Source organism: Centroberyx gerrardi, chromosome 19, assembly GCF_048128805.1.
Source record: "Centroberyx gerrardi isolate f3 chromosome 19, fCenGer3.hap1.cur.20231027, whole genome shotgun sequence".
Taxonomy (NCBI): Eukaryota; Metazoa; Chordata; class Actinopteri; order Beryciformes; family Berycidae; genus Centroberyx; species Centroberyx gerrardi.
The window spans coordinates 23,448,697-23,461,437 of record NC_136015.1 but is presented as its reverse complement, the minus strand read 5'-3'; the positions used below and the strand labels follow the sequence as shown (position 1 = coordinate 23,461,437).

Below are 12,741 nucleotides of genomic sequence, written 5' to 3'. Positions count from 1 at the left end.
CTGTGTGTTTATTAATTGGTAGAAGACAGAATAACAGTGTGGTCATCAGTCATTCTGCAGACATTACAGTCCATCCCAGAGAAATGATTAGCACTTTTTTTTTTTTCAGTCTTCACACATCTTGTTCTCTCTGTTATGAACTATCCACTCCTGACTCATTTAGTGAACTGGATGATAATAAATAAATGAAAACTCAATAATGTTTCCTACACAGCAAAATCATCCGTTTTTTTATTTAACTAACTTTGACTGTAAAAATCAATACTATGCCAGTGTTAATATAGGCTGTTTAGAACACTTTTAGACACATCCTACAAATCTCCAGTCATCAGCTGTCAACTCCAAATAATTGTCACCGAAAAATCAACATTTATTAACACTGGAAAATTTGTTGTGATCAGTCATGATGCCAAACCATGACTGTAATCAGCCTAAAAGTCATTCTTCTTCTTTTTCTTCTGCTTCTTCTTCATTTTTCTTCTTTGTCTTCTTCGTCTTCGTTGTCTTTTTCTTCTTCTATATTTTATTATGTTCATTATTATTAGTAGTAACAGTAGTAGTAGTATTGATTAAATAATGTACATTTCATCATTTACTACTAATTAGTAAACAATGTAGGAAATGTAAATTAATGTAAATTAACTAATCATCAGTTAGTTGTCAGTTAAATTATAAGTAATAATTATTAAATAAAGATTAACTCACCATTTATTTGTGATTGCTACGATGTAGTGTTAAAATACTACTACTACTGCTACTACTACTACTACTAATAATAATAATAATAAATAGACTGAGTATAACATCATGAATAAATGCTAAATCTCTTTGTCAGGTGCCATACCCTTGTAACGCTCCGTCTCTGTTGCCTTTCAGTGAAGAAGAAAGAAGCAAAGAAGAAGAAAGGGAGGAGTGAAGAACGAGTGTGGAAAGGAGAACAGACAGGTAGAACTAGACTGCCTTTACAGGTTTAATAAGGAACAGCGAGGGAGCCGAACTAAGACGGATAGTCAATATGGATCAGAGGGCTGCCAGGGGAAGGGGAGAGCTGAGGTGTGTGTGTTTAAGAGTGTGTGTGTGTGTGTGTGTGTGTGTGTGTGTGTGTGTGTGTGTGTGTGAGGGGGGATGAGGGGTGGAGGGGCAGCTGAAGCAATAAAGACAGACAGAGAGGAAATCAATGCCCCGGCCAGAAAGACAAACATGCTGAAATGAAGTGCCGTCCCGCTCTGTAACGACAATAAAGCCAGTCGGGCAGAACCTCCTCTGACTTCAGTCCAGTCTCACAGTCAGGAGGGTTATCACTACAGAACCTCCTCTGACTTCAGTCTCAGTCACTCAGTCAGGAGGGTTATCACTACAGAACCTCCTCTGACTTCCAGTCCAGTCACAGTCAGGAGGGTTATCACTACAGAACCTCCTCTGACTTCGGTCCAGTCTCACAGTCAGGAGGGTTATCACTACAGAACCTCCTCTGACTTCGGTCCAGTCTCACAGTCAGGAGGGTTATCACTACAGAACCTCCTCTGACTTCAGTCTCAGTCTCTCAGTCAGGAGGGTTATCACTACAGAACCTCCTCTGACTTCGGTCCAGTCTCACAGTCAGGAGGGTTATCACTACAGAACCTCCTCTGACTTCGGTCCAGTCTCACAGTCAGGAGGGTTATCACTACAGAACCTCCTCTGACTTCGGTCCAGTCTCACAGTCAGGAGGGTTATCACTACAGAACCTCCTCTGACTTCCAGTCCAGTCTCTCAGTCAGGAGGGTTATCACTACAGAACCTCCTCCGACTTCGGTCCAGTCACACAGTCAGGAGGGTTATCACTACAGAACCTCCTCTGACTTCGGTCCAGTCACACAGTCAGGAGGGTTATCACTACAGAACCTCCTCTGACTTCGGTCCAGTCTCACAGTCAGGAGGGTTATCACTACAGAACCTCCTCTGACTTCGGTCCAGTCTCACAGTCAGGAGGGTTATCACTACAGAACCTCCTCCGACTTCGGTCCAGTCTCACAGTCAGGAGGGTTATCACTACAGAACCTCTTCCGACTTCGGTCCAGTCACACAGTCAGGAGGGTTATCACTACAGAACCTCCTCCGACTTCGGTCCAGTCTCACAGTCAGGAGGGTTATCACTACAGAACCTCCTCCGACTTCGGTCCAGTCTCACAGTCAGGAGGGTTATCACTACAGAACCTCCTCCGACTTCGGTCCAGTCTCACAGTCAGGAGGGTTATCACTACAGAACCTCCTCTGACTTCGGTCCAGTCTCACAGTCAGGAGGGTTATCACTACAGAACCTCCTCCGACTTCAGTCCAGTCACACAGTCAGGAGGGTTATCACTACAGAACCTCCTCCGACTTCAGTCCAGTCTCACAGTCAGGAGGGTTATCACTACAGAACCTCCTCTGACTTCAGTCTCACAGTCAGGAGGGTTATCACTACAGGAGGAGGAACTGTCCGACAGGAAACACTAAATAGTTTTCATATTTAAAGCTGCTTTTACTTTCTTTATTCTCTTTTCCCTCGCTTCTTAGGAAAGTTTTGTACAAGGACTTTTCATAATTTTACTTGCCTGTTTTTATGCTAAATGAAAAAAAAACAACTATAGTAATAATAATATCAAAAATCTGAATATGAAATGATCAAGTAGGAAAAATAAAACACATTATGTTATATTACTATTGTTATTATTGTTGTTATATTTTATTCTTCTATTATTATCCTCTATTCACTATTGCTTTTTTTGTTTTTTATTATTACCTCCGCCAAGGAGGTTATGTTTTCGGTGCCATTTATTTGTTTGTCTGTTTTCTTTGTCTGTTAGCAGGATTACGGAAAAACTACCGGCCCGATTTTCATGAAACTTTGTGGAAGGGTGTAGCATGGGCCAAGGAAGAACCCATTAAATTTTGGAGCGGATCCGGATCTGACTCACGAACAAGCAATAATAGCACGAACCTTGGTGGAGGTTTGCGCTCTCTGAGTGCCCTTCTAGTTATTATTATTATTATTAGTAGTAGTAGTAGTAGTAGTTGTAGTAACAGTAGTATTTGCATTGAAGTACCTCGTCCCTTTCTGTCTCTGTTGCTGTCTCACTCTGTCACACACACACACACACACACACACACACACCTCACCTACATAGAGTCTTGTATGTGTTTACCTGTAGTTGATCACTGAACGAGCTGCAAATATCTGAGACTGGTTTCCCAAACAAGTCGATGTGGAAGAACTTTGAGGATTTTGACCCGCAGTAATAAAGACCGAAATACAGAAGTCCTCTTTAATTAAGGATAACACTGAGGCCAATTTGGCTCATTTTGACCGTTATGCATTTTTGTAAGTCCTTGAGCCATGCGGGTGAAGTAAATTATGAAATGAATCCCGCTAATTAATCATAATTAATTAAAGGACAATTGATTGAGGAGGTAAGTACCTCACAGCCCCCACCGTCCGTTTTGTCTAACTAAACTTTCCACTGTCTGTACATCCGCTATGAAGGATTTCAAACCCGATTTCACTCACCTTATTATAAAACGTTACTGCACTTAAAACAATATTCCAGTTCATGACCCATGCTGAGTGAGTTGAGCCTCATGCTGGGGCCTGCGCTCAATTAAACTAACGTACCATATGTCGTCTTTCCTTACGTTGTCATCGTGGCTCGACCCAGAGGGAAATAAACCCTGATGGTGCGAGTGCCAGGCTGGACCCACTGAGCTGTACAGGACCAATTATTACTCTTGTCATGTGCGACCCGACCGGCCGGCCCAAAGCCCACACTGGGTCGTGACTGTGCAAAAAACTCGAGGTGCATATACACATTCACCACTCAATCTTTCCTTTTACTAGGATATATCTGTCATCTTTATTGCTTGTTTCCTTGATAGCTTCGAAATGAATTGAGTTAGATATTAGTATAGCCACTCCTCTTTTACGGCAATGTTTAAAGGAGCTGGAGAATATATTTTTATACCCAAACCTTTTGCATAAAAGTACTTGGACTCTTCTTGAGGCCGTGATCAGATGGAAGGCTTTTCCTCCTGCTCAAATGCAAAGCTCAGCTGTGAGCTAGAACCAAAGGGACGCTAGATTCGACGCTGATTCGTACGTGCTATTACTAGCGTCCCAAAGACTTCTATACAAAATGCAACCTGATCTCACAATGCGTGGCAGAGGGACGTATTTCAGTTTGTGGTGGGGGAACGCTATTTTCACATAATACGCGTCCACGGCGCATAAATCTTCATTTCAGAGTTCGTGTTCATTTCGCATATTTGTGTGAGATCATGTTGACAAAACTACCTAAACTTCATCAGACCTCTTCTTACCCCGCAGAGTATCGTGCGCACTCCTTCTCTCTCACAGGTTTTGGTATTTTCCTGGGGGGACTTTTATTCTGAAGGGCTGCGTGAACTGTGCGTGCAGCAGTGTAGAATCAACGGCAATCGGCGAGCTAGCGTTAGCTTTAACTCCCGAAAGCTGCGTTTTGGAAAAATGAAATGACTTTATTGGAGCTTTGGTGGTACTGTTTACATGATGCTAAGGCCTATCGGAAGAAGGGTGAAAGTTTGAGCAGCCGTTTGGAAACCGCACACAAAAATGAAGTGATTGGTGGGTCGTTTGGGTAACTGGGTGCTCAAAGGTTCAACGAGCATTCATCATCTGCAACCCAACACTAGAAACTTTACCCAATACTTTGAACACTCAGTTTATAGGAAAGCTACTTCTATCAGCAAATGAATCCCCTTGTATATTTAGGGAATTTAGTAAACAAGTTATAATAAACCATATTTCCCCTATCCACCATCCACAGTATTGAATTTGACCAAATTGCCCATTAAACATTAAAAGGTGTTGGTATCAGACCTGACTGGACTGAAAGCAAGTTCCCCGGTCTCATTCACCAACAATAATGCTATGATTATGTTTTGCTTTATACATAAATCTGTTTATAAATATGTTCACCTTACAAGTGATTCTCATACCTTTGATCACCCAGGCTTATACACTGTATTTGTACAAAATAATAGGAATGACCACAACTTAACATTTGTCATAGTTACAACTGTCTGTCTCTTTTTGGTGTCAGAACCTGCAGATCTCCAGAGGAAGAGGTTTCACTGAATTTGGAATAAATTTTGGTGCCTGAAAGCAGTCAATATTCAAAAAATGCACAATCCAGAAGAACATTGCTATTTAGTGAGTGAAGATCTTAGGCTGACTCATAACTTTAATAATACCCCGTTATGCTTCATTTTCATGCCTGCGACCGTTTCATAAGAGCAGTTATCAAATCTTTTAAATGGTGGATATCTTTTGGAATTCATTTCATTACGTGACTCATTTTGTAACTTGTTCTGTACTTTTGCCTCCTACATGCACAAGACATTTCCAGTGTAAAATGTAAAAAAAAAAAAAAATAGGTGTCAAACTAAAATCAACCCATTTTTCTGATCATATAACTTACTGCAGAACACTTTGGTCGGTGTACAACAGGAGGAATTTGAGTAATTAGTGGTTAATTCAAATTCAAACAGGGTTTAATGAAGATTAAGACAGAACACCAGCTCTTTAATGAACAATAACACTGAAGCCAAATTGGTTCATTTCAACCCTTATGCATCTTTGTAAGTCCTTGAGCCATGTGGGTGATGCAAATAATGAAATGAATCCTGCTATTTAATCATAATTAATTAAAGGAAAATTGATTCAGGAGGTAAGTGCCTTACATCATCCCACCATCCATTTTGTCAAACATGCACGGTGTAAATATGAACCCAGGAGGTTAACACTGCAATGTTTCTGTCAGGTTTTTTAAACTAAATGATGAGTTTAGTTCCAAAAAGAAAAATGGGAGAACTATTCTGCTAAAAAATTTGATACCTCAAGATTAAAATGAATTATAGTACATTTTAAAAGGATAGTAGGTATCTAAAGTGTTTTGAGAAGATCCTGGATTTATTGGATGAGGATTTTTGCCCCTCAAAATGCATTTTGAAACAGACCTGTCCAACTTATAATGTAATTTTTGTACATACTCGCTGCTTAAACACTCCCACCTTTAATTTCACAAGTGTGTTAAATGAGCAAAGCACGGACTAAAATGAGCAATTAGGGGTGCTGGAGCCAGGCAAGCTTTATTGGATTTAAATCTTAACAAAACACTGCTGGCAGGTAAAACCGCACTCCTGCAAAAAGTCAGTTTTTCAGCAGTGAGGAAAATAATGATTATTCTCTATTTGATTCCCAGGTATTTGTGTAATTATGCAATTGGCTTCTAACATTGTTTAAAGAGCCCAGGGGTCGCCAGACTCCCTGAACACATAAATGACTTGAATGTAGACTTTCAATCTGAGTTTTTCTACCTTTATAATATAAACGTGTCTTGGGTAGACTGCATACAGCGTGTACAGCATGAATATTTACACCCCAGTCACAGTTAGAGGAAATGTCTGCATTGAGAAAAGGAAGTAAACATTTCAAAATCGTTGTTTCATTGCGTTCTTCTGCCTTCTGCTCCGTTGTGATGTGATCAAAAACACTCTGGGTTCTGATAGGTTTATTTTAATCAGAAAACAAACTGTCAGAAGTAGGCTACACAAATATATCTCTGTACGCAGCTGTGTATGTGTGTGTGTGTGTGTGTGTGTGTGTGTGTGTGTTTGTGTGGTTGTGTATGTGCACTGCACAGCGTGAATGCTCAAGCTACTTAGCAATTAAAGGAAGTTGAAAACATCTCAAAACATCAGCAAAAGCTCTCATACTCAGCTGCTAAATGATATCCTGTTTTCAGTTTTCACGTTGTAAATATTCATAAAAGATGCTAACTGACAATGCAGAAACATCGCAGTTCATTTGCTACGTTGTTTTTCTTCAACAGTGTCATGGGCTGTAAGCATAACATTGAGTTTCTTTTTTCACAGGTTTAAAAATGGCTACTAACAACGCCCCACGCTGGGCATGATTGTTAAAATGCTACTGTAGGTAAACAAAAAACAAGGAATCTTTAAGGAGGAAGGGACTAAACGTCTCTGGCATCATGAGAACGTAAACGGGAGTCAAACTGAAAAGCTCATCATGTTGTTAGCATAGTTTTTCAGGAATGAAGAGAAAAATGCTTGTTTTGTTATTGACACCTATGCCGAAGCCACATATGAAACCTTTTTCCTGTTCATCTGGAAACTGTCACTCAATCGCAAGTGTTGGCAAAGCCATGTTCATGTAACACAATGCAACCGTTAGCTTGCTAGCTAGCCTGGCTAACGCTACAGGTAGGCTATAGCAAGCTAGCATAGCTAAAAACGATTTTAAAACACATTGTGCAAAATCTAAATAACTTCTACAATTCATGCCAAACTGGGCTGATTATAGTGACAAAAGTGTCCTATATTTTGGTGAATTGGTATGTAACAGTGTTTATATATATAAAAAAAAGGGGTTTGGATATGTTGTGTCATTCTCAAGTTAGCCTCCTTTCTTTTAGCTAATTATAACAATGACTTTACTCAGTGTGTCTGCAGTGTCTTGTGGGTAAGCCACAAAAATAGTCTATTTGTCCCCCATGCTAAGGGTTTGGATTTTTGAATTTCACAAACAAATGTGGTCAGGCTGCAGTCCTGTTGACCCTCATGTATTTTTTTATATCATATAATGGAGTTTTAACAGTTTTAAGGGCTCAAGGATCAAAATGCGAAACACATAAATGACCATGTGAACTTTCACTTCAGATAAGAATATAGTGGTGAGTGTCAAACTGTTCCTTCATCTTGGCCTTCACAGTTTTACAGATGATCAGCCCAGATGATGGAGTTGCTACTACAACTAACATTTCAAGCATTTTCCAAGATGGCTATTGAATTTCTTGAATTTATTTAGATTTCCCAGACAGAAGATGGGTCTGCCACCTCTGAAATATTACAAAGAACTGATGAGATATCTCCTGGGCCTAAAAGCAGTGTGCGAAAAAAGTAAATGAGCAATATTGGGTCAATCAACGATAGCAAAGCAAATTACACTAATAATGGATTGATAAGCGGTAGGAATGCATGGCCATCTGTTCCACTGTTCATCATTTTTTCAGTTTGGCTCCCATGTCAGCTCAAGAGCCTGCAGTGACATTTCTGCCCTTTACTTCTTCAGATTCCTTGTATAAAACCAGGGAGAGGCGAATTCCATTTCAGATCTGTCAATTCAGGAAGCGCGTTGTCATTCAAATAAAATAGAAAAACCTTACAAGGTCAAAATGTTGGCATTTTTTTCTATACATGATTTACTTTTAAATAAATGAGAATGAATCACTTTGAACGAACCTCCACACCCTCAATAAAAGAAGATGTTGGAAAAGTCAAATGTTCAGATGACAGAAATTGGCATTAATATATTTTTAAAACTTGTTCAAAATATGAAATATGTACATACTATCTATGTAGAATTATAGAATATTATCATTACGTATTTTGTTCTCTATGCCAGTTAGGTAGGGATTGTGTATGTAGATTATAATTTTATTTTCAGAATTGAATGGATTCAAATGGAAAGCAGTCTAAACCTGGCTTTAGGAGGTCTGGTATCTGGTATCTGTATGTAACATTATATACACGCCGAAGAAACTGAACGCCAAAACTCTTCCACGGCAGCCATTTTGAATGTACCGCGGTTGATCGCCACGGTAACTGGAAGTGACATGATCGGTCAGAACAGAAACCTTGCCGAAACTCCTCCTGTAAAAAGTCTCTCTTCTAAGTCTAAGTCTCCGGTTTCATTCCCCACAATGTTGAACATTCATCCCCAAAGCTTTTCCCTCTCAAAATACAAACAGCTTAGAAAATTGGAATAGCTAAAACATTTAAAACATACAGTAATATTTACATCCCATGAAAGACGAACGTGATTAAGGTTTCGTTACATTTGCTTCGACACTGGAGAGGGGACGGGAGCAGAATGTCTGTACAGTTTAAGTAGAAATCTCTATGCATATACAGTTTACTTCTGGGTTTGTATATAATCGTTATTATCTTGTGTCTGTAGGTCATGTGGTACATGGGCAAAAGTTGTAAGCAATACTGATGGGCGATTTTTTTTGTTTTTTTGCCAGAATATGATAAACAATGATATTTATTGGTGTTTCGTTTCAAAATGAGATATCCAGCAAATGAAAAAAGTAACTCCATACTCTAAAATGATGAAATTAATACAAATTCTAGTGCTTTTTAAAAGAATATCAGGTATCTCAAGTCCTTGGTTGACAAAATCTATATTTCTGATATATATTTTTTCCCCTAAAATGGATGTGCAGCGTTTTGGAAATGTTTCAGCTGAAGGCAACATTGCCCATCTCCGTTGCTTCCAATTGTTGCCTGTGTAACGTGGCCCTGATGATGAATGTACCCGTCGAAAAACCCCACAGAGACGTTCCTCTCACCCCCCCCCCCCCCCCCCCCCCCCCCCCCCCCCCTGCTGCTGCTGCTGCTACTCATATCCCTCGTTCATCCCCTCCCATGTTCCCTCCCTGCGTGTTAAAAGTTTGTTAAAGTGTCTGTCTTCATCTGAGGCACAGCATCAGCAGTGAGTCATCCCTCCGCCCACCTGCCTCTCCTCCCCTCCCTCCCTCCATTCCTCCCTCCCTCCCTTCCTCCCTCCTTCCTCTCTTTCCTCTTCTTGATCTCCTAAAAACCTCCCTCCTTCATCCCCTCTGCTGCATCTCTCCTCCCACACGCTTCAAGGGTACAGGATTTGTGTTTATGTTGGTGTGTGTGTGAGCGTGTGTGTTGCCTTGTGGTGTGTTATAGCTGTAACAGAGCCAAACTAATCCCCCCCTAGCTGCGTTTTCCCCCCTTCCTGCCTCCTTCCCTCATTCATCCCCTCCTTCCCTCCCTCCTTCCCTCCCTCCCTGCGTGTGTAGCCTAGCACGGCGAGGCGCTCATCCTTATGTGTGTGTGGTGGTAGCGGGGCGGGGGCACGGCCGACGGCGGCACCGCCATGGGCAGGGACTGGGGCGGGGGCCCGCTGGGGTGGGGGTGGGGGTGCGGGTGGGAGTGGGAGTGGGAGTGGGCGTGGGCGTGGGAGACGGGCGCCCTGGGCAGGGTGGAGGAGGCGGCGGCGGAGGGGTGCAGGGGGTGCGGGTAGGAGGAGGAGGTGGAGGAGGAGGAGGCGGGCTGCAGCTGGTAGCTGGCCGCCGACGAGGGCCCCGAGGACGAGGGCGTCGGCTGGGAGCTGCTGCCGCCCTTGGGCGGCGGCTGCGGCGGCGTCTGGTTGAGCTGGATGGAGATGTCGGAGGAGACGTCGGAGCCGCTGCGGCCGCGCTGCGGCGGCGGCCAGGAGTCCGGGTGCAGGAACTGACCGCTGTAGTCGCTGCAGTCGGACAGGCGGGGGCGGTACAGAGCCGGGTGGGGCCGGTACAGCTCCTCCTCTGCATAACGCTTCATGAAGAGGTAGACGGACATCACTCCTGCCCCCTGGGAGGGAGACACACACACACACACACACACACACACACACACACACATTCACTGGTTACTGCATGCCTGATTTGCCCTTACACTGCAAAAAATGTCCATCTTAACAAGTCATTTAGTTTCATATTCAGCCTCCAAATCTTACTTTTCTTAAACCAAGAGAAACATTCTGCAGTGAGGAGAGATAACTCCACTTGTTTCCACTGCAGCTTCACTTGTTTCAGGAATTTTCTTTTCTCAGTGTGTTGAAACCAGTCAGAATAAGGCAGATCGCTGCTCTACTGTCAAGAAAATGACACTTTACATTGAAAAATCTTGAAAGAAATTGATTTGCATTGGAAACAAGTGAAATGATTTAACACCATCAGATTTTTTCACCTATTTTTACCTATTTTTTTGCAGTGTACAAATAATTCATCATCTCTATAAGGTTTGAATGTTTAGACTGTTGTGTGTTTGTGTTTGAAAATGTACATTTTGTAAACTGCTTTGGCTACATGGTTTCTGATGAAGAGTCATGCCAATAAAGTCATTTAATTGACATGATAGATAGATAGATAGATAGATAGATAGATAGATTGACAGATAGAGAGAGAGAAATAGAGAGCCAGATAGAGAGATAAATAGAGAGATGTTGAGTAACTTGGCAGCCATATTACTACAGGGAATAAAAAAAAAAATGAACTCCAGAGTTTCAGCAAATTCCCTCATGCAAAAATCCTTTATGAAACATCAGAATCAGCACCATGCCTCTGCTTGAGCTGCAACGCACTGTCATCAGAAAAAAAAAACAAAAAAAAAAAAGTAAATTTTGCAGAGAGTTGACAAAAAGGCCCGCCGCTCCTCAGTGGAATGAGCCATTATCAGAAATGTATTCATGTTTTCACCCGGGTATCCGCAGAACATTCACAGCTCATTCACTATTCATCCACAACATCATCGCTACAACCGCCTTGAAACTTGAGAATGCTGATGAACGCGTTTGTGTGTGTGTGTGTGTGAGTGTGTGTAAGTGAGAGTGTATGTGTGAGTGAGTGTGTGTGTGTGTGAGAGTGAGAGATAGAGAGAGAGAGAGAGAGAGAGAGATGTGTGTCTGTGTGAAGAATGTTTTGCAACTCCTTTGGAGAGAAGCAGGGAGGGGGCGGCGGAGAAAAGAAGAGAAGAAGAAGAGGAGAGAGGGGAAGAGAGGAGGAGACAAGAAGAGGAGAAAGGGGAAGAGAGGAGAAGAGAAGAAAGGAGAAGGGAAAAGGAGGACAGAGCAGGAGAGAAGAGAAGAGAGAGGGAGGAGGAAGAGGAGAAAATGGGAAGGGGAGAGGAAAAAGTGCAAGAGAAATGTAGAGAGGAAAAGAGAAGGGGTGAAAAAAGGAAGGAAGAGAGGAAAGCAAAAGAGAAGAAGGGAGAGAAGACATGAGGAGGAGAGGAGGGGATAGAAGAGGAGGGAAGAGAAGCGTGAGGAAGGGAAGACAGGAGGAGATGAGAGAAAAGAAGAGGAAGATAAAGGTAGAGGAAAGAAAACTGAAAAGTAGAGAAAGAAAAGAGAAGGAGGAGAGAAAGGAAAATGAGGAGAGAAGGGAAGAAGAAAAGAGAGGAGCGGGGGAGGAGAGAAGAGAAAGGCAGAGAGAAGAGAAGATGAGAGGAGAAAAGAGAAGAGGGTTAGAGAAGAGGAGAAGAGAAAAGAAGAGGAGATAAAAGTGGAGAGGAGAGAAAAGAAGAGGAGAGAAGGGAACAGATGAAACGAAAAGAGGAGAGGGGAAGGGAAGCGAAGAAAAGAGGAGAGAAGAGAAAGGCAGAGAGAAGAGAAGATGAGAGTAGAAAAGAGACGAGGAAGAGAGAAGAGAAAAGAGGAGGAGAGGAGAGAGAAGGAGAGAAGGGAACACATGAAATGAAAAGAGGAGAGGGGAAGAAGAAGAGAGGAGAAGAGAGAAGAGAAGAGAAAAGTGTAGGAGAGGAGAGAGAAGAAGAGAAGGAGAGAAGGGAACAGATGAAATGAAAAGAGGAGAGGGGAGGGGAAGTGAAGAGAGGAGGAGAGAGGAAGAGAAGAAGAATAAAAGAGAGGAGCGGGCGGGTAGAAGAAGAGAGGAGGAGAGAGGAAGAGAAGAAGCAGAAGAAGAATAAAAGAGAGGAGCGGGGGGTAGAAGAAGAGAGCGGAGCGGGGGAATATTCTGCAGCATATTAAGCTGCGCTGCGACAGCGCTGTCGCCCCCAAGTATTCAAGCTATTAACATTTATGAATATTGATGCAGGCAGGATGATGGGATCCTACGCTAGCAGTTTGGAGTG

General features: G+C 42.3%; 1 protein-coding gene across 1 annotated transcript in view; it reads right to left on the bottom strand.

Annotated features, from left to right (window-relative positions):
* Nucleotides 1–9,909: 9,909 nt before the first annotated feature.
* Nucleotides 9,910–12,741, bottom strand: part of LOC139929341 (voltage-dependent calcium channel gamma-7 subunit-like) — a 16,844-nt gene continuing 14,012 nt past the window's right edge. The window contains exon 4 of the mRNA XM_078290190.1: nucleotides 9,910–10,461. Within this exon, the coding sequence (XP_078146316.1) occupies nucleotides 9,910–10,461 (552 nt within the window). The remainder of the gene's footprint in view (nucleotides 10,462–12,741) is intronic.